General features: G+C 35.3%; 1 protein-coding gene across 3 annotated transcripts in view; it reads left to right on the plus strand.

Annotated features, from left to right (window-relative positions):
* LEMD3 (LEM domain containing 3) overlaps positions 1–22028 on the plus strand; it is a 69861-nt gene that overhangs the window by 17528 nt on the left and 30305 nt on the right. For all 3 annotated transcript variants that reach the window (XM_022571611.3, XM_089920969.1, XM_022571610.3), the window contains exons 2-4: positions 14432–14469; positions 18635–18701; positions 20985–21052. In XM_022571611.3, coding sequence (XP_022427319.1) covers positions 14432–14469; positions 18635–18701; positions 20985–21052 — 173 coding nt within the window. The remainder of the gene's footprint in view (positions 1–14431; positions 14470–18634; positions 18702–20984; positions 21053–22028) is intronic.

Here is a 22028-nt window from a genome sequence, read left to right on the forward strand (position 1 = left end):
GAAGTCACTAGCTACTTTGTGCAGTGGCGTTTGAGAAAAGATGATGTTTTAGTTGGGCTCTTTTGGTCATAAAGACAGTCTTAAGAAACTAAGGGTTTACTCTGGGGATATATGTGGGCTAGGACTGTAAAGACTTTAGGAAATCAATTCAACTCAAGGGGCTCTGGGTCTGTACTTGTGTGTGTGCCTCTGTCTTGTCACTGTCCTAAATTTTGCATGCAATTATTTCACTTAATTCTTAAAACAATCTTAAGAGCCAGGTATTATTAGCATTCCCTTTAGATGAGGAAACTGAGGTTTAGGAGAAACTTGTCTAAAGTCAGTAAGTAGTAGAACCAAGGTTTGAATACCGATAATCTGACTTCCGGTATGGGATCTTTGTGCCTGTACTATACTCTCTACATGATTCTGTATCATAGCCTGTTTTTGTTTTTTGATTTCCTTTGGAATTATCTTCACCACCCCCCAAAAAAGTCTTAATTCTACTAGACCAGGAGTTCTTAACCTCAGTGGTCCCTGAATCTTAAAGAAGCCATAAATGGCCTCCAGGTGAACAGTAACTCCTTGAAATTTTACGCAAATTTTTGAAAGTGTATTCACTTTTCTGGGGATAGGGTCCATAGATTTATCCATTTCTCAAGGGTCTCTGACCCTCCAAAATAGTGAGAATCACTGCACTGTCAGCTGCTCTGGGGAAGGTAGTATGAGTTTTCATCTTTGTATTCCTTAGCATCTGGTTTTTGATTGTTCAAAAATATTTGTTGAAGAGAATTTAACAAATAAGAGATGGTATGTGGGGAAATAAGCTTAAAATTAGTCATAATATGGGAGTCTTAAGGTACCTTGAATGTTTACTAGATGGGTATGAGAGCATCAGTTTTATTTACTTGGTTCAGAAAATTGTTTTGTTACTGACAGGTTCAAATTTCCAGCTCTAGCATATAGTAGTCCTATGAAGTTAGGTTTTTGAAATCAGAGCATGAAGGAAAATTTGTGTGTTCAAAACTGCTGTTGAAAAGTCCCCTAGATTTAGAGGCTGCCATGTGATCTCTCAAGAAGGCCAGTTTTTATTTCCCCCCCATCAATGTAAGAATAGACCATTTTAGTACCTGAAGGAGCACTAAGGAACATAGTACATCTTTAAACATTAGAATCATACTCAGTGTTTGAAATATTCTTAGTTATGAGAGCCACATGGAAATTGAGAGCAGCTGAGGGAATGGCAATATCGCATCTCCCATCTCAGGCTTTGTCTAGGGCACATGCCTATTGACTGTAACAGAGTTACAGTTGTGGGGAAGTGCATGCATTTTTTTTTTCCCCCTTAAATATTTGTTCACACACATTTATTCCTATTGTCTCTTTCTGCTACAAGTAGAAGTTAGAAGTAGACATTAGGTGAAAATCTGATGATTCCAGCATATGTTGTACTTTCTGTTCATTGTGTTCATGTGAAAGCATGGGTTTTACTCTTAAGGTTTCATATAATATATTTTAACCAACGAAAACGTCTCATTTAGCCTAGTTTACCACGTGTTGTAACTGCTTATATTTGTTTTACCTAATATGTTGTTTTTGTTTTTTTTAACCTAATGATGATAAATTCCTCTATTCCCCAAATGACTTTTCATTTTTGTCTGGTTTCTTCCATAGCTAAAAGTCAAGATGTAACTTTTAAGCTTGTTGCTCATAAAGTCAATGTTAGGGATATATATATATTTTTTCTTTTAGCTCCATATTCAGTTTATATGTTAGTTTTGGTCATACTTTAATCTCTGTTCTTTGTCTATGCATATAATGCCTTTTTCCCTTTTATCAGAGCTATGCTCCTTATCCCTGTTTGATGAATGGAATAAGAACTACTGTCTTTTTTTTTTTTTCATTTCTGTTCACCTTTTCATTGCACTGTAGCTTTTCTCTCTCCAGTTTTCTTATTTGCATAATGTCTCTGCTACACAAAACTAAAGTGGTGGTAGTGTTTATCTCTAGTCATTTAAAATGGTAAACACACACATTGTAATTGAAAATGTTACTAAGTAGAAGACCTCATGAATTTAATTTTATGGGAAATGCATGTTTGTTTTATTGTGCTGGAGATGGGTTGCGCGGTGTATCACAGATCCCTTTTGGATCTCTAAATTCTCTTTTAGCAATATTCTTTCAGAACAGCTCTCTTTATAACAGTTTCTTTTGTATTCTTGGCAATGTAAACCTTGAGGAAGTGTTATAGCCAGTCTCTAGTGTATAACAGTTAATGTTTAAAATCTCTTAATGCAGTGAGCTGTCACCATGTTTAATAAATTGCAGTATTGCATTAGCATAAATTCCTTTGGGTGCCAAGATATCTGTTGCACAGATGCTTGCTATTATTTATAGGTTTGTTTCTAACCTTTGTGGGTTGACTTACTTTTATATTCATTTGTCACCATGCAGTAGCATAATTCTTTAACTGACATATATGCAAAATAGTTTTCAAGAAGAAACTATGAAAGTACTGAAAAAGCAGATTACTCAAACTTTTGGACCTTGGGCAGTATAAAGCTCCCATAATTTAAGTAGACATATTGCTTTGTCTTTATTTGAATGTGTTCTTATACTGCCTTTCCTCCCAATATTGGGTAAACTGCAGGAGTGTCTTTAGCTGATGAAATTAGATGGAGGCAGCAGCCTAATCATTTCCCTCTGGTTTTGAGTCGATGAGATAAGGGTGTGTGTGTATGTATGTTTGTTGACGTGGGGAGAAATTATTATCTTTATAGTTTATTTTAGAGTAAGCTGTTGATATTTTCTTAAAGTCTAAGTCTTCTTTTGGATTAAACATTTTTTGAATGGGAACTTCACTTTTATTTGCTAGTCAGATTCAGGAAGCAGTAACTCTATCAGATATTCTTTGAGTTATGGATGCTCTATTAAGATATCAGAATTAATTTTTAGAAGGAATAGACTGACTCATTAAAGTCTTTTAAATGTGATATTTTGATATTTTGTTTTGCTAGTGATCTAATTTGCTAATTTATTGGATTGGCCAAAAAGTTCCTTCAGGTTTTTTTAAAATATCTTTATTGGAGTATAATTGTTTTACAATGTTGTGTTAGTTTCTGCTGTACAACAAAGTGAATCAGCTATATGTAGACATATATCCCCATATCACCTCCCTCATGAGCCTCCCTCCCACCCTCCCTATCCCACTTCTCTAGGTCGTCACAAAGCATCGGGCTGATCTCCCTGTGCTATGCAGCAACTTCCCACTAGCTATCTATTTTACGTTTGGTAGTGTCAGTGCTACTCTTTCACTTCATCCCAGCTTCCCCTTCCCCACCTGTGTCAAGTCCGTTGTCTACATCTGAGTCTTTATTCCTGCCCTGACACTAGGTTAATCAGTACCGTTTTTTTTAGATTCCATATATGTGCGTTAGCATACGGTATTTGTTTTTCTCTTTCTGACCTACTTCACTCTGTATGACAGACCCTAGGTCCATCCTCCTCATTACAAATAACTCAATTTCATTCCTTTTTATGGCTGAGTAGTATTCCTTTGTATATATGTGCCACATCTTCTTTATCCATTTGTCTGTCAGTGGACATTTAGGTTGCTTCCATGTCCTGGTTATTGTAAATAGTGCTGCAATGAACATTGTGGCACATGTATCCTTTTTGAATTATGGTTTTCTAAGGGTATATGCCCAGTAGTGGGATTGCTGGGTCATATGGTAGTTCTGTTTTTAGTTTCTTAAGGAACCTCCATACTGTTCTCCATAGTGGCTGTATCAATTGACATTCCCACCAACAGTGCAGGAGGGTTCCCTTTTCTTCACACCCTCTCCAACATCTATTGTTTCTAGGTTTTTTGATGATGGCCATTCTGACTGGTGTGAGGTGATACCTCATTGTAGTTTTGATTTGCATTTCTCTAATGATTAGTGATATTGAGCATCTTTTCATGTGTTTGTGGGCAATCTGTATGTCTTCTTTGGAGAAGTGTCTATTTAGGTCTTCTGCCCATTTTTGGATTAGGTTGTTTGTTCTTTTGATATTGAGCTGCATGAGCTGCTTGTATATTTTGGAGATTAATCCTTTGTCAGTTGCTTCATTTGCAAATATTTTCTCCCATTCTGAGGGTTGTCTTTTCGTCCTGTTTAGGGGTTCCTTTGCTGTGCAAAAGCTTTGAAGTTTCATTAGGTCCCATTTGTTTATTTTTGATTTTATTTCCATTACTCTAGGAGGTGGGTCCAAAAGAATCTTGCTGTGATTTATGTCATAGAGTGTTCTGCCTGTGTTTTCCTCTGAGAGTTTTATAGTGTCCGGCCTTACATTTAGGTCTTTAATCCATTTTGAGTTTGTTCCTTCAGTTTTTAAGTGGAAATAAGAGACACATTTTTCATTTTCACTAAGAACTTTATCGAACAATGTATTCACCCTTTTGTTCCACTACCTACTGCCATTTTTCAGGCATCTTCATAGTTCCATCTTCCCAAAACTTTTTATCTTTTTGAGCAAAGAACTGTTCCAGGTGCCTTTTACAGTCTTCTGGGGAATTGAAATATTTTCCATTAAGAGAATTTTGTAAAGACTGAAATAAATGGAAATCCGAAGGTGCAATGTCTGGTGAATAGGCGGATGAATCAGAACTTCCCAGCCAAGCTGTAACAGTTTTGTCTGGTCATCAAAGAAACATGTGGTCTTGCATTATACTGATGGAAGATCATGCATTCTCTGTTGACTAATTCTTGCTGCTTTTCATCGAGTTGGTCCAACTGGGAGCAGTACTTGTTAGAATTAATCGTTTGGTTTTTCCGGAAGGAGCTCATAATAGAGGACTCCCTTCCAATCCCACCATATACACAACATCACCTTCTTTGGATGAAGACCGGCCTTTGGTGTGGCTGGTGGTGGTTCATTTCACCTCCCCACGATGTCTAACGTTCCACATTATTGTACAGTATCCACGTTTCATCGCCCACCATAATTTGTTTTTAAAATAGAATGAATGTTTTCATTACTCAGTAGAGAATTGCATGCGGAAATTCGGTCAAGAGGGTTTTTTTCATTTAACTTATGTGGAACCCAAACATCAAAGAGATTAACGTAACCAAGCTGGTGCAAATGATTTTCAGCGCTTGATTTGGATATTTTGAGTACGTGGGCTGTCTCCCGCATGGTGTAACATTGATTGTTTTCAGTTAATGTCTCGATTTGATCACTGTCAACTTCAACTGGTCTATCCGACCGTGGAGCATCGTCCAGCGAGAAACCTCCAGCTCAGAACTTTGCAAACTACTTTTGCCACGTTCGATCAGACACAGCACCTTCTCCATATACTGCACAAATCTTTTTTTGTGTGTTTCAGTTGCGTTTTTACCTTTCTTGAAATAATAAAGCATAATATGCAGGAAATGTTGCTTTTTTCTTCCATCTTCAATATTAAAAAAATGGCTACACAAAAATTCACAAATTTTGATAAGTTTCTTTTTAAATGCACGCTGATATGACAGCTGTCGCAATGCAATCTGACAAAATTGTTTCGAGTGAAGTTAAAGACAACTAAGCGCCGCTAGAGCCATCGTATGGGAAAACTGAACGAACCTTTTGGCCAACCCGATAGTATTAATTTTATTTTAGGTAAATGAAGCCAGTCTTGTAAAATCATTGGTAGATGAATTATCTCCAACTCAGTAGGTTAAGTGTGTTAGAAAATAATCGTGAATGTTTGTCAAACATTTACTTTTTAAAAATTACTAGACACAGGCTCCTACATTTTGGCTACTTCCCTATCTGCCAACTTTATGACACTATTTTAGTAAAAAAGATAAATTCATATTTGTAAATGTAAATTATATGAATTTTTAAAACTAAGACTATAATAGCCAGGTCTTTCTAAAACAAAACAAAAAAACCCTTATGTTACAGTAACTCTTCTAGTTTTTTGCAAAAGAAGAGGAAATTTTCTTTTTCAGTTTTCGATTTGTTAAGAATTTAGACTGATTTGTAAGGAAGAAAAATTTTTTTCTTGTACAGTAAGCTGCAGCTTTTAAAATTGGGGTTTAACCTACTGTATCTAGGAATTGAAGTGACCTTTTACCAGTTCTCTGATACGATTTTAGCACCATCAATGAATATTTATCGTTTCGTTTTTTTATACTTTTCCTCCCCTACCATTTTATTATGAAACATTTCAAACAGAAAATTGAAAGAATTGTGCTGTGAACACTCATACCCACACCTAGTCTACAGTTTACACACTTCCTATATTCACTTTATTATATGTCTTATCACTCCATCCACTGTTCTGTTTTTTTAAAAAATATATTTGAGTAAATTGAAGATATTAGGATATTCCACCCTTACATACTTCGTGTATATTATTAACTAGAGTGAGGTGTTTTTTTCTTTTTAGGTAAGATTTGCATGTAGTCAAATGCACAAATCTTTAATGTACTATCAGATGATTTTGACAAACGCTTCCAGCTGTGTAACTTAAATCCCTACAGATATAGAACATTACCATCACCTCTGTAAGTTTCCTCCTGCCCAGTCAATACTCCATCACTGTTTTGATTTTTTCACCATAGATTTGCTTTCCCTGTTTTAAAACTTCATATAAATGGATTCATAGAATACTCTTTTGTGAGGCTTTTTTCTCTCAGCATGACATTTTTGAGATATATTAATGTTGCATTTTCTAGTACATTCCATTTTATTACTCTTGGTTTATTTTTAAGGCTCAGATCTGTTTTACACAGAAATTATTTATCCCCTTCTGAATTCTTAAAGCACTCTATTCTAAACTCTAAGGTATTGATTATATTATAGCTATTTTTATTATATATATTATAGCCATGTATATATAGCTGTTATAGCTACTCATTTATCTCCACTACTCCGTATGCAGCATGTTCTCAGAACATGGTGTATAGAATATGCTCCATTAATACTTGTTGAACAGTCTATGGTTAGAAGTCTTTCTTACAGCTTTTGTTACAGAGATCCCAAACTTGGGGTACGATTATAATGTGAAATTAGTGCTTGAATGAAGATTAAATAAAAATTTCAATTACAGTCTGTTATCAGTTTTTTCCAAGGAAGCCATCATTTCTATGGTGAACAAATATGAGATTTTCAAATGACCACAAGGTTGAAAGAGACCATAATGTTCCTTATCATATAGGGATGAAGAATAAGAACCAATCAAATAATAAGGCTATTGCCAATTTAATTATGAGTTTTGACCTTTTATTTCCTTGGATACATTCTTTCAGTTTTCACTATATTCTTAGTATTTTGATAACCACATTTAAAGCCCATTTTATTTTTATTTTATAAAATCAATCTGTATATTCTGTTATTCTTTAAGAAAACTTATTTGGAAGCAGCACAGGATTGTTGCCTCTCAAAAGAGCGCCAGTGAAAAGTTGGGAGTCCTATAGGATATGAGAAGTAAAGAAGTATTTGTATTTTTGCCCTCCTTCCCTTCTCTTTCAACTGATTATCCCCATCTAGGTCTGTACCTCTGTAAATCCAGATAGATAAGTGAGGTAAACATAGAAAGGTTATTTATGAGTAGAACAAGGTGGTATAAGAGTTTACCTTAGGCAAGTTTTATAGTAGACAGTTCTTGTCCATATAATTTTGTCTATTTTGATTGCTGATTTAATCTCAATATTCACAGTAGTTTACTAATAAGTACACTTCAAGTGAACTGTTCCTGTGCTTTAGAATGACCACATATTTGGCAGAGCCGTGAAACAATAGGTGAACTTTCAGAGAACAAATGGGCAGCGTGCTGTGTTGCAAAAGAATGTACTGCCTTGTTCACCCTGTCCATATTTAGATCAGTCTGGCTGGCAGTGAAATGCAGAAGTGTTGGCCATACAGGTGCAGTGTTCTGCAGCTGTCGGAAACATTTGCCCTCCCCCTCACCCCCCACTTCTTCACATATAATTATGCTCTGTTTAAACCATTAATGCTAGAAGATGGGATTTGAGAATTTGAATGTCTGTTTACAAAAAGGTACTACTCAGAGAGATAATTGGTCATTTAGGCAGCTGAATTTAATTGCCTAAATGACTTGAAGTTTCCAAAGACTAAAACCTAGCCTTAAGGCCATAGACTTTTAGAATTATAAGAGACTGCCTTTGAAAGAACATGTCTGCAGAGTTACTGCCCTCCAGACTGAACCTCTTGAGTTCAGGGCTTATATATTTTCATTTTTTAATATCCTGCAACCAGCATAACGCCTGACACCTAGTAGGCAACTTGATATATGTTTGTATCTTACGTTAGCAGATGAAGCCAAAATATTGTTTAGATGTGGTATGGTACTAAATTAGAAAATTATGATTTTTTCTTTAAGCCGATGCCTTGTGGTAAGTTTTATAGCAGTCTTGAGAACAAAGTGCCATGGCAGCAGAGAGAAGGGCAGTGATTAATGCTGCCCGTGGTGGTCATCAGACACTATGTTTTGATAGGTCATGGAAAATCTTTTCTAGACTACAATTAGAGAACTTGGTTTTGAAGAGTTTTCCTCATCTAAGAGACATCAGTGTATTTTCCCAAAAGCAGTGTCTTTTCCTCCTTATCCCGATTTTGCGCATTTTTCATGCATTACATCATAAGGAGATTAAAGTTTAATGATTCCAAATCTGAAAGTTCTGGAGAAGAATGTTTTCCGTAAACCTAATAGAATAACTATTTTCTTTTCTGTAGTTTTTTCTATAATGAAAAGAATGTAGGCTTTGGAGTCAGACATAGGTTTGAATCCCATCTTTTTGAATCCCAGCTCTTTAAACTGCATTTACCTGAAGGATCATGCATCAGTTTCTCTGTCCATAAAAATAGGGGTAATACCTGCTGTAAAATAGTGGTGTAAGGATGAAATGAGCTACCTCCTAAGAGTGTGGCATCAGTATTCCTGGAACATATCAAGAGCTCAAGAAATATTGTTTCCTTTTTATTCAAAGGAGAATCTTGTAGAGTAAGCAGGATTATAGTACCCCTCTGGTATTGGTGAAGCTGTTATTCTAGGAGACTGCACGGTGCTTTCAAGCTTCTATTCTTTCGGCATATATTTAGCACCCAGTATCTGCAAAGCAGGTAGAGATTTTGCAGTCTTGTTGGCAGAGGAAACAGCAACAAATAGTTAAGGTAGTGGGATACTGAGAGTAAATACATGGAGGTTCTGAGAAGAGGAAGGTCCTGATAAACTGCAGTGGTTAGGCATCCTTCATGACTGCAGGAGAGCTGCAAACTGGACCTTAAAGACAGAATGAAGGAGAAGGAAAAACATTCAGGCTTGAACAAGATCAGAAAGATCAAAAGCTCAGAGCCTTTCTGGCAGAAGTTTTTTTCCAGCTTTATTGAGATATAATTGACATATAACATTGTGTAAGTTTAAGGTGTACAGCATGTTGATTTGGTAAATTTATATCCTGCAAAATGATTACCACCATAGCATTAGCTACCACCTCCATCCTGTCATATAATTATCATTTCTTTTTTGTGGTGAGAACATCTAAGAAATACTCTTTAAGCAACTTGCAAGTTTATAATACAGTATTATTAGCTATAATCACCATGCTGTACATTAAATCCCCAGAATTTGTTAATCTTACAACTGGAAGTTTGTACCCTTTGACCAGTATTTCCCCATTACCTCCACTGCCCAGCCCCTGGTAACCACCACTCTACTCTCTGTTTCTCTGAGTTTGGTTTTTTAGATTCCACATATAAGTGATATCGTACCGTATTTGTCTTTCTCTGTCTGAATTATTTCACTTAGCACAATGCCCTTAAGGTCCATCCATGTTATTGCCAATGGCAGGATTTCCTTCTGTCTCGTGGCTGAATTGTATATACGTACTGCATCATCTTTATCCATTCACCCGTCGACAGTTAGGTTGTTCCCATATCTTGGCTGTTGTAAATAACGCTGCGATGAATATGGGGATGCAGATCTCTCTTTGAGATCCTGTTTTCATTTCCTTTGGATGTGTACCCAGAAGTGGGATTTTACTGGATCATATGGTAGTTCTATTTTTAATTTTTTGAGGAACTTCTATACTGTTTTCCATAGTGACTGTACCAATTTACATTCCCACCAACAGTGTACAAGGGTTCCCTTTTCTCCCCACCCTCACCAAACTTGTTATCTCGTCTTTTTGAGGATAGCCATTTTAACAAGTATGAGGTGATAATTCACTGTGGTTTTGATTTCCAGTTCCCTAATGATTAGTGATGTTGAGCACCTTTTCACGTACCTGTTGGCCAGGTATGTCTTCTTTAGAAAAATGTCTATTCAGTTCTTTCTGACAGAATATTTTTATATGACTGGTAATAGTTTCAAGTATTCAGAACAGAAAAATGTTGAGGCTGTCTGTAGTTGGCTGTGCTGATGTAGAGAAAGCAGGACGAAAGTACCCTGAATGTACTATTTCCTCAGTTTTCAAGCAGATCATTCTTATCTAAATGTTTAGGACTCTTAAACTTAATCCAGAGAGGGGCCTGTCACTTATTACATGTGTCTTTCTTTTAAAGCGTAAGCCGGATAACATGTTTCCAATTCTCTGAGGTTTCTTGCTCAGAGTAATATATAAAAAGTCTTCAAGGTTCTACATTATCTTACCTACCAACTCCCTTAATTTTACCAGTTTGACTTCATTTCTTGCTACTTGCCCTCTCATCCACACTGCTCTATTTCCGGGAGTAGTATGGCAGGCATGCTGCCACTTCACAGCCCATACACTTCCTGTTCTTTCTGTCTATAAATCTCTTCCTTCACAGTCCACGGCTTGTTCCCTCAGCTCTCTCAGGTTTCTATTCAAATGCAACCTGAGAAAAGGGGAGAAAAGGGAACCCTTGTACACTGTTGGTGGGAATGTAAATTGGTACAGTCACTATGGAAAACAGTATAGAAGTTCCCTCACATGTCAAGCACCATTCCTGCTGTTTTATTTCCAAAGCACTTAGAACCATTTGACATACTATATATTTTAAAAGTGTATTTGCTCATTGTCTCTTCTAACGCCTCTAAAATATAAGCTCCTTGAGGGCAGAGATATTATTTATTTTATTCACAGCCACATTTCCAGTGCCTAGCACAAACTATTCAATAAATACTTATTAAATGAATAAACTTTATCTTTCTTTCTGAGTTGTAAAAGAACTGTGGTCATCACAGACTTTTCTTCCCTTTATTGCCACTGAGTGACCAAAATGGGGCCTTCCTGAGGAGGACATCAGTTCATTTGGTCAACATTAAACACACTTTGCGAATATAGGCATACCTCGGAGATATTACAGGTTTGGTTCCTGACACTGTAATAAAGCGAATATTGCAATAAAGGGAGTCACAAGAGTTTTTTGGTTTCCCAGTGCCTGTAAAAGTTATGCTTACACTATACTGTCCATTAAGCGTGCAATAGCATTATGTCTAAAAAAACAATGTACCTACATTTATAATATACTTCATTTTTTCCCTTTTTATCTGGGAATTCATAATGGTCGACAGTTTGATCTCAGCCTAAGAGAATGGAAAAGAGTTTACACTTGATAGAAAGGATCAGTAAAACTAGTAACTTTTTTTTGCAATTTATGTGAGAGAAAGAGGCTTAGAGAAGGAGAGGAAACAATGTGTCTTGAAAGTAAGTAGGAAACGATCACAAGATTAGAATTAGTTCCTTGAAGCAAAATGTGATGAGAAATCATTGGACGATTTTGAGGGGTCTAGTAGTATAATTAAAGAAATATTTTTAGGACTTTGATTTTTACAATTATTAGGATAGTCCGAAGAAGAGAAGTCAAAATTTAAGGACATTTATAAAAAAAAGTTTGGTATATTTGAGGTTTGAAATAATCTGAACAAGAAAAATGAAGGAGGAATGGCCACATGAGAAGGATTTGAGAAAAAGCAGTAATGAGAAGCTATTCGGGGTGTAGGGGTTATAGGAGGACAATAAGTTTGAAATACCAACTTGGCATTATCATTGCTTTAGGATAAGAGATAAGAACTATAATTTACTCTCAGTTTCCATTTTTTAGAGGCTAAAAAATGAGGTGGCATTTGCTGTAGATTGCTTTTGGAATATGGTTTCTTCTCTACAATTGCCTAGTTAGCAGGGGGAGGGAGGAATGTTTTCACTAGGGGTAACAATATTTGTTGTATCCATTAGAAATTGTAGGTAATGCGGATGAGATAAAAAGTACTGATGTAGTTTTAGAAATACTGAAATGATTTAGGGGAATAAAAGTTAGATGCATAAAAATGCTTTTGTTTGCTAAAATTGCTGTTTTTAGATGGAGTTTCCTTTTTAAACTTAACCTCAAGACTACATTTACTTTTGTTAATTTAATAGGTCCATCTGTTAATTTAATAGGTGACAGTTGTCACAGGAAGCTGGGGAACATTTTTTTATCAGTAGGTATGTATATTGTTGGCTTTCAGATATGTTATGCTCTCGGGTATCTAAGCCTATTAGACAAGAGACAGAAACTTAGAAAGATACAAATGGCAGAGCAACGTTTTTCAACAGAATTACTGTTCTGCTCTTTGGCTTTCCCTTTGTTATCCTATTCCTCTCCCTTTCCAGTTGCTCAGAACGTACCCTTCTCCAGCTTCCTGCAGAGTTTAACACTTTTGCTTCAGTGTTAACACGTAGAGTAGAATAAAGAAGGACAGATTTAGCCTAGACAGCTCAAATAGTACTTTTCAAACACTGACTGTATGTTCAGTACTATGCTTGGCTCCAAGCATACAAACCTGAATACACGTGATCCCTTGTCATGAGAAACTCATAGTAGAGCAGTCTAGTGGCAGAGCATCCACAATCTACAGTAATACTTTCATAGAGATACTTGAAGAGCTAGTTTTCCATTTAATAATTTTAACAGAAACAAATTTGTAAGCAGTCAAAAAATGGTCCTCTCATGGCCTTTCTTCATAGATATTAAAACCTGTTTTTAGAATTGCATGTTTTAATATTTTTTAGAATTACTCTTATAGAGGGCAAATAAAATACTCATTGTTTAGTATTGTTTGACCAATTTATTTTAAGTAGATTGACAAAAGCATTTTTGGTAGTATGTTGAACTAAATATGGCTTTATTTTAAATTGTTCGAATTTTACATTAATTAAAATTAGTGTTATTAAAAAGTATCTTTTTAGTCTAAGCATGTTCTGATTCTTAACATTTTATTTAATCTTTAGGCTATATTCCTCTTCCTAGTCCCCTACTGAGTACTTCTGATCTTCTGTTTTTCAAAATTTTTTCTTTCTCAGCATGAAAACCCTATTGCTTTATAGAAAAATGATGTCTGAAAATTCATTACCAAATCCCTTTAGATGATAGAAGAATACATTTTTGCCTTATTTTTTATTGTACCTTTTAACTTAAACTGGTCTCACACATGAACTTTCTTAGAATCAGGCAGTTCCTGGTTCCTATGGGACTTCCTGTTTTCTCAAATAAAAATAGAAAAGCACCTCAGAAAGGAAACCTGGTCAGTGTGAACTACTTTGTAGGCTCAGTTAGTCTTAGTTGTGACCTGGCTTATAGAGATCCAGGTATCTGAAAGCTTTGAATATTTTTGCATGCAATTTTAAAATAGAGGAAAAGGAGGAGATTCTAAATAATAACCAGAGAGATGCTACATAATCAGCCATGAACTTGTTTGTATCTTTTGGGGGAGGGTGGATGTATGGAGGTTGGATGGAAAGTGGTAAATCCGTTCTTTATAATATTTATTAGAAGTAAGAAGTTGTTTAATACTGAGACTTTATTCTTAGCCACTTTGATGTGTATATTTGTTTCATGCCACTTTTCCAGATGTTAGCAAGGACTAGGAAGTTTTGTTTTTTAATCATTGGAAGTAAGAATTCTAAATGAATTATTCAGTTTTAAAGCATCTTGTAGATTTCCTCAAGTAGTAACTGCCTTTAGTCTATATTTTGAAGAGAAACCAAGTTAAGGTGAAGAAATGATAGTCATTAATAGTAACGATAATAGGTAACATATATTAAGTGTTTGACACTATGCCAAGCATTTTATATGGTTTATCTCATTTAATCCTCACAACTGTATAAGGTAGGTATCATCATTACATCCTTCCGTTACAGAAGAGGAAACTACAACTTAGAGTGGCTGAATAGATGGTAGTTCAAGGCCACGTTGCTAGTAAGTAGTGGAGCTAGGACTTGAACCAAGTCACTCTAAGTATTATAGAGCAAACCACAAAATCATAGTGAGAATGGTAAATATAGTAAGTCTGAAAACTTAGTTCCCCAACCTTTATTATCATCAGTTTGTTTATATATTGTTTGCATGTTTACATTCAGTTTTAGCATAGTACACTTTGGCATTTCCGAGGGCTTGTTTAGGGGGATTCTAATTCTCATTCTTAAATGATGCTAATAGTTCTCTCTTTTTCTTTCCTTGATAGTAAAAAACCCCTTTGATGAAACATTTGGAAAAATAAAAGTAAGTAAAAAATCTTAATACTGATACTTTGTCTTACGTTTTATATGATAAAGGTAGTAGGATGACTATCACCTAAAAAGTAGTAATTTTAAAGGCAATAAATTTTCTTATTTTTGAGTATTCCTTGACCACAGTATAATTAAATCTGACACCGATTTCCACCTAAGAGCTGACCTGTTTATCACTTTGAGGTAAAAGCCACTGCCAAGTAAAATGGCAGTGGCATGTCATCTGGGGATCTGGTCTTACCCTTAAAAGTATGCCTGTTTTCTTAATTGTTGGGTACCCTAGCAGTTTTTGTCTTTTTTGCCCTCCTTTTGTTCTCTTTCGATTTTTTGCTCATCGGCATGCCTTTTCAACTGTCAGGAAGGCAAAGGATTTAGAGTCTTATGCAACTTATTTATGATTTCTTTTATTTTTAAAGGATTTATAATATTAATTTTAACCTAAGTTTTACTCACATGAAAACATTTTTCACTTACCATTCATCATTATAGGCACTCCAAAGATTATGATATTTGAGTTTATATTATAATACACAATTAGTTGTTAATTTTTTTTATTATAGGAACTGACAGTAATACAGACCTGTACAGAAAACATTATTTGTTGTACTAAATGATATGTAATAATGTGTAATCAGACCCATAGAATGTTACTTTAGATTGTTAGTAATGATTATTTTCTGTAGTATTCTATTGTTGTGATATTGTTTTTTTAAAAAAGTTGACTTTATCATATTAAGTATAACATTGCTGCTGGCATCATAATTTAAATTTGCACAATATACTCACTGAACATTGAAAAGACAAGACTTTATTTTCTTCTGTATAATTTTCCCCTTGGGGGAACCTGAAGTTCCTAATCTCTAAATAATAATAATAATTGTAATGAAGATAATGGCAATTAACTTACATTAAGTGTTTATTCTGTGCCAGGCACTATGCTAAGTGTTTAAAATCCATTAATATCATTTAATCAGGGACTTGATACAAAAATTGAAAATATCCTTGAGAAAATTGGCTGAGATACAAGAGGGAAATATTTAAAGGTGATAATATGTGAGAAAATTTGGTAGAGTCACCCTACAGTTTGGTTTTTCCCCCAAGAATGAGAACTTTGCTTCAGAGAATGATTTGTGTTAGTAAAAGAAAATCTGGAGCTTATCAAAACACGTAATTAGAATAGAAGGTAGCTATTTCAAATTAAAAAATTATTTTTGTTTAATGGAAGGTTACTTGAAAGCTTACTTTAAATATGGATTTATTTGTAGGTCTTTAACTTGTTTTCAGGGTAATCAGTAGACACATTTCAAGCTGAATATTAGGAGGCAATCTGAAAAGCAGACAGAATGGAAGAAGTTTGTAATGAAACTATAAGCCAATATCAGTTTCTGTAAGAAAGTAACTTTAACATTTGATTTACACCCTTTTCGGATTTACTTCTAGTTTAGCATATTGGTGCTAAAGATTATTGAACCTTTCTATTTCTCAAAATTGATTTGTTCCAATTAATAAAATGTTCCATAAAAACTATTTAGGTCGTAATTTAGTTGATTATTTGGATGGCACTTGACACCCTTGTAATATATAGATGGTCATTTTGAATGAGTTGCTGTTGGAAAAATAATTCTTGAAAAAATTATAGCTGAGCTTTTTGGGCGTTTAAATGCATTGTATGCGAATGGAATAGCATGTATGTTATCCAGTATGAGATCCAGTTACATATGATTAGGTTTTGTTATTTCTTCTACTTGTCTAGTCCAGTGTTTTTTGTTGTTGTTGTTTTTAATGTATTTATTTATTTGTTTTTTGGCTGCATTGGGTCTTCGTTGCTGCACACAGGCTTTCTCTAGTTGTGGTGAGCAGGGGCTACTCTTTGTTGCTGTGTGGCGGCTTCTCTTGTTGTGGAGCATGGGTTCTAGTCACACGGGCTTCAGTAGTTGCAGCATGTGGCTCGGTAGCAGCACGCAATCCCTAGAGCGCGTGGGCTCAGTAGTTGTGGCGCACGGGCTCAGTAGTTGTGGCTCGTGGGCTCTAGAGCATAGGCTCAGTAATTGTGGTGCACGGGCTTAGTTGCTCCATGTCATGTCGGATCTTCCTGGACCAGAGATCGAACCCATGTCCCCTGCATTGGCAGGGAGATTCTTAACCACTGCACCACCAGGGAAGTCCTAGTCCAGGGTTAATATATGTGAATCAATAGATGAAGTTTATTCCCAGGCCTCTGATGTTCATTAAAGATGTAATCACAGAAGGACAGTGTCAAATTTTCGGATTTAGTTTTGGATTTGAAAGGGGTGTGGGGATAGGCATGATCAGGACATGCAAAATGAAAAGGGAGTCGGTCTCTTTTCCAGTTAAGGAAGGAAACAAACTTCAAAACTCTCAACCACTTTAGTCCTGAAGCTTAATCAGATTTACCTTGGCTTTATATGTCAAGTCCACAACCTACACTATCATTGGAACTCCTCATCTTGTTATATTGAACATATTTATTAAAAAACGATTTTGTGGTTTAATCTATCACAGATGCATAGCTTTCAGAATCTTGAATTTCAGCCCCTGCGGTTACTTTTTGATGTCTAATTTTTGCAGTTTGGATTTTTAAGCTTATGTGATAAGGACTGGCTTGATTCTGAATCAGGTTGAGATAGAGTTGAGGGGGTAAAAAGCAAATGGGTTGGAAGGCAAGTAGTCAGCTGAAGGAATGTCACTTATCTCTAGCAACCATCTCACATAAAGCCAGGGACTCTGGTGGTAGGATTATGGAGACTTTGATGAGTTTTTCTCTTCCTAGTACCACTCATTAAAGCTGCATTGATCCATAGTGTGCCATCCATAGTGTGCAGACTTGTCTCTTCTGTCCTTGAACATATAGCGTGAAAACAAATGGATGAGATTACATGTCATTGGGCATATGAATATTACTTTCCCAGCTTTTTTACTATCCTGTCTGAATTTGTTCCTGGTCATATTCATACAGTAATCCTATTTTGTTAGAAACTTAAGGAGAAAGGAAATAATAAAGACATAGCCCCCTCATAAATCATGAGTTTATTTCAAATAGTGTGATAAGCTATTCTTACCCCCTAACCTACCCTCCCCCGTTGCTTGTATCAGTTTCTCTTAATTGTGATTGCTCTTAAATTGAGGTCTCATTGCTTTAGACTACTTGTCAGGGTGCTTAGACATTGCAGTAGTCTGCACTCTGGTTTCCTTTCATATGGTCAGAATAATATTCCTGATGCACAGTTCTGTTTTACTTTTCTTGTCCTAAATGTTCAGAATGAAGTCAAACTCTTTGTCTTGGTATCTAGAGCTCTCTAGCCATTGATTCCAAACTGCTTTTCTAGTAGTTTGCTGAGTCAAAGTAGACTCTGGTTATGTAAGAAATATAACCAAAGGTTTTATTCCTTCAGGCCCATTCTGTTCCTTCTGCCTGGAATGCTGGTCAATTCTATTCTTTCTGTGAAGCCCGATTCAGATATTCCCTCTTCCATAAATGGATCTTCCCTCCCCTCCATCTTCTGTATTTACATTGTACCTTGTTTGCAACTATAATATAACGTTTAGTATGTTTTTTGCCCTTGAGAACAGGAACCATCTTGTTCCCTGGGTTTCTTGCTTTGTTGAGAACAGTTCTTAACTCGTAGTAGATGCTCATTAAATGTTTGTTTCACTTTAATGGTTCATAAATTTATACAGGGCCACTTTGGGACCTAGGAGGGATTGAGGGTTAATTTAATTGAAGTGTCACTACTCATTCCCTTATTATGTGGTTGAGGCAGGTTAAAACAAAACATGAAGAAAACAGTCTCATAAGAATACACATGAGCGTGCATTGTATAGAGGGGGATTGGGAGCATTGTTTTGGTGGCTGGGGGAGTTTGTTGTATATAAGACATTTTCTAGCACTAACCTTAGTGCCAGTTTCCCAATCATCCTCGAGAAGGTAAAATATTTAGAGTGATAGTTTAGATTCTTAGATTAAGGTTTCTTTAAAATATGGTAGCCGTTGGTTAAATATGAATTTGTCTTTCAGATTATGTAGCTTCTATGGTTTTTAAATTCATTCACTGTTTTTCTTTTCGAATAAAAATTATTAATTGGTGCATTTTTCTCCCCGGAATCGGATATTTTATAATAATTTCTTTTAAATTTAGGAAAGTGAGAAAAATCTTATGATGAACAGTTTATACAAGCTTCATGATCGATTGGCACAGCTTGCAGGTAATTGTTTTAACATTCATAGTCTCTAAAACTGTTTTGAAAATTAATTTGCATATATAGCATGCAGTATCAGTAGAAATGGTTTTTCCCAAGTTCAGTGTTGTTATGTTACATTGTGGGGTGTTTTCTCTTTAGAAGTTTTTAGTCCTTATATGGAGTGGGTTTTTATCTGTATAGATATGTTTAATCAAGGCCTTTTTCCTGCCTGCCATATGTATACAATGAAATATAGATATATACTCTATGGTAAAAGTCATCACATTTTTTTATTGCATTGATAATAACAAAATTCTGAAAGCTTATATATCAGCTAAATTGGGTAAGCAGTGGATTAACTAAAATCCTCAATTAAATATAAAAGTGCAGATTTTCCTTTGGTGATTGTATAGGTGTCATTTCCTTGGATAAAATAAATATATTACAGAATTTTTTTCTCCTGAAACATCGCATTTTCCTCATATTCTGGTCTTAGTAAGACTTTGAGAGTTCTCAGGTATGCAACATACCTGCAATTAGAATAATATAGGTGAATTGGCATGAAGTTTAGCATTTATAAAAGCTGTAGTAGAACCTTATCTGTTTAATACCTTTTAACTTTTTTCAGTTATTTCACATATAATCTGAAAGAAGAGACTTTGGATTCTCTTCATATAAACAGTTACAAGAAAAGAAAAATGTAGTATTCCAAACTTTTGTTTGTAGCAGATCCTTTGGTAGAAACTAGATCATTGGTAGAAACCTAGTAGGTGAATGTGGAACTCCTCTGGTCGAATGGTAGCATTGAGAATCCTGACAGTTCCCCATCCTCTCACCAATCTTTGCTTTTGTTTTTTTTGGGGGTCCTTAATTCTGGTCAGTTTTTTTTTGGCTAATAATTGTGTGTATATCACTAAAAGTCTTCTTTGCATTGACTGACAGACTGTTATATACATATGCTGCAAACTGATGACATTTATTTGGTATGCTGTAGCACCCAGAAATGAAGTATATAATCTACATGGAATTCCTCATGTTGCTGCTACAAGCTTCTAGAGCTGTCTCTATAGCAGTGTTTTATGAAGTGTGTTAGATCGGCATAGTCTGGGGTGCTTTTAAAGATGTAGATTCCTTCCTCTACAGCAGGGGTCTGCAAACTTTTTTCTGTGAAGGAGCCAGATAGATTTTTTAGGCTTTGTGGGATAGACTGTCTCTGTCACAACTACTCATTTCTGCTGTTAGAGCCTGAAAGCAGCCATAGATAATACATGAATGAGCGTTGCAATAAAGCTTCATTTATAAAAACCGGTGGTAGACCAGATTTGGTCTGTGGGTTTGCCAACCTCTGCTGTAGATCTGTGGAATTGGAATCTCTGAGGATGGATTATAAAGTTTGAAGACTTACATGTTCATCTAATAGGTATTTCTACCTGTTTTACAACCATGACCATTAAAATCTGGCTACTTGAACAAAACGATAAATAGGAACATGGTTGCTTTTATGATAGAAAAATTTGCCAAGGATTTTACTTTAATTATTGTACTTTTATGTTAAATTTTTTTTTTAAAAAGTACTTGAAAGAAACAAGTAGGAGAAACTTAAAATTGAAGTTCATTGTAAGGATAATTGATCTCTAATAACCACAGATAGCCTGAAAAAGAAAAAAAAAGGCTTTGGATTCTTTTATAATAAATAGTTACAAGAAAAGGAAAATGTAGTTTTCCAAACTTTTATATGTAGTACACGTATTTGTAGAAACCAGATTATAGGTAGAAGCTTCTAATTTCCCTATTGATTTGTGTTATAATAATTTTTTAAGTTATGCATACTCCTTGCTAAAGATAGGCTTAGTAATACTCCGAAAATGCACATTTTAATTCAAACTTGAACTCTTGAATTATTAGCTTTAGTTAATAGATGTATGAGTTAGCACAATGAATTTTCCCCCTTGAAAAATAATACATCTGTAGAGGGCTTTCTTTGTGCCAAGGTCTATGGATAGGCATCAGCATGACATGGTTCCTACCCCTGGCTAACAATTTCATTGGGAATGTAAGAGGAATGTATGTTTCTGTCTAGACTGAAATACATTTAAAGGTTGTGGTTGATATAAAAATATTTGTTTATATTGCCTATTGAAATTTATTTCTAGAAAATATAAATGAGTGTTTATCTTCTTTCTTTACTGATTATAATAATATAATCTATAATTGTGTAATTTGTAAAACTAGTTTGATTAATCATATTTGTTTTCTTCTGTTTAACATAGTACTGATTCAAAATTAATAATATGCTAATCTTTCCAGGAGATCATGAATGTGGCAGTTCTAGTCAGAGAACACTTTCTGTCCAAGAGGCAGCTGCATATTTGAAAGTAAGCAGTGAAATTAGAATTTTAATAGCTCTATTCTTAAAGTTTATGTAAATCATCACAACTTATATCTACAGTACCATGCATTTGATTACTTTAATTGTACTGTTACAAACTTGGGCCTGCTGTTTGGTGTAATGTGAGCAGATAGAGAAAGCAAAATTACTCAACATTTTTTGTTTTAGTTTGTTTTAGAACATTCTCTGTGAGAGAATGCACATTAGTTTGGAAAGGGTGCAGACACCATTGGTGAGAGAGAAATTGAGATAAGTAAGTAGCATATAAGAAAGCATATAAGTAAGCATCTAACCATTGTCATTTATTTCAATTCTTCTGCCCCGGGATAATTTTATTTCAGGGTTCTAAGAGAATTTGCAGATGTATTTTCTATACCACTGTAAGTAATCTAGGAAATCCTAGATAAAAGGATAGGTACTAGAAGGTTAAGATGGACAGGTGTCACTCTGATTTCCAAAAAGGGGACAGTGGATTTTGAAAACCCTATTGGGGAGCTTGATGTTAATCCAGTTCCATAAAGATAATTCCATAAAGATGTGAGTACTTGCAGATGGAAATGCTGATCCCTAGAAGTTGGCATCCATTCATCGTGAACAAGTCATGTCATACAAACTTCATTTCCCCCCTTTTTGTGGTAAAAAAAAAACACGTAACATGAGATCTGCCCTAAAGTGTACAGTATTATTAACTATATATGCATCATTGTGCAGCAGATCTCTCAAACTTTTTCATCTTGCATTACTGAATCTCTGTACCCATTGCACAGCAACTCCCCCTTTCCTCCTCCTCCCAGCCCCTGACCACCACCATGTCACTTTCTGCTTCTGTGAGTTTGACTACAGTAGATACCTCATAAAAATGGAATCATGCAGTATTTGTCCTTCTGTGACTGGTTAGTATCTCTTAGCACAGTGCCCTCAAGTTTCGCCCATGTTGTACTATATGACAGGATTTCCTTTTT

Source organism: Delphinapterus leucas, chromosome 11, assembly GCF_059928025.1.
Source record: "Delphinapterus leucas isolate spDelLeu-1000000601 "Yukka" chromosome 11, BTC_Dleu_Yukka2, whole genome shotgun sequence".
NCBI classification, from domain to species: Eukaryota; Metazoa; Chordata; class Mammalia; order Artiodactyla; family Monodontidae; genus Delphinapterus; species Delphinapterus leucas.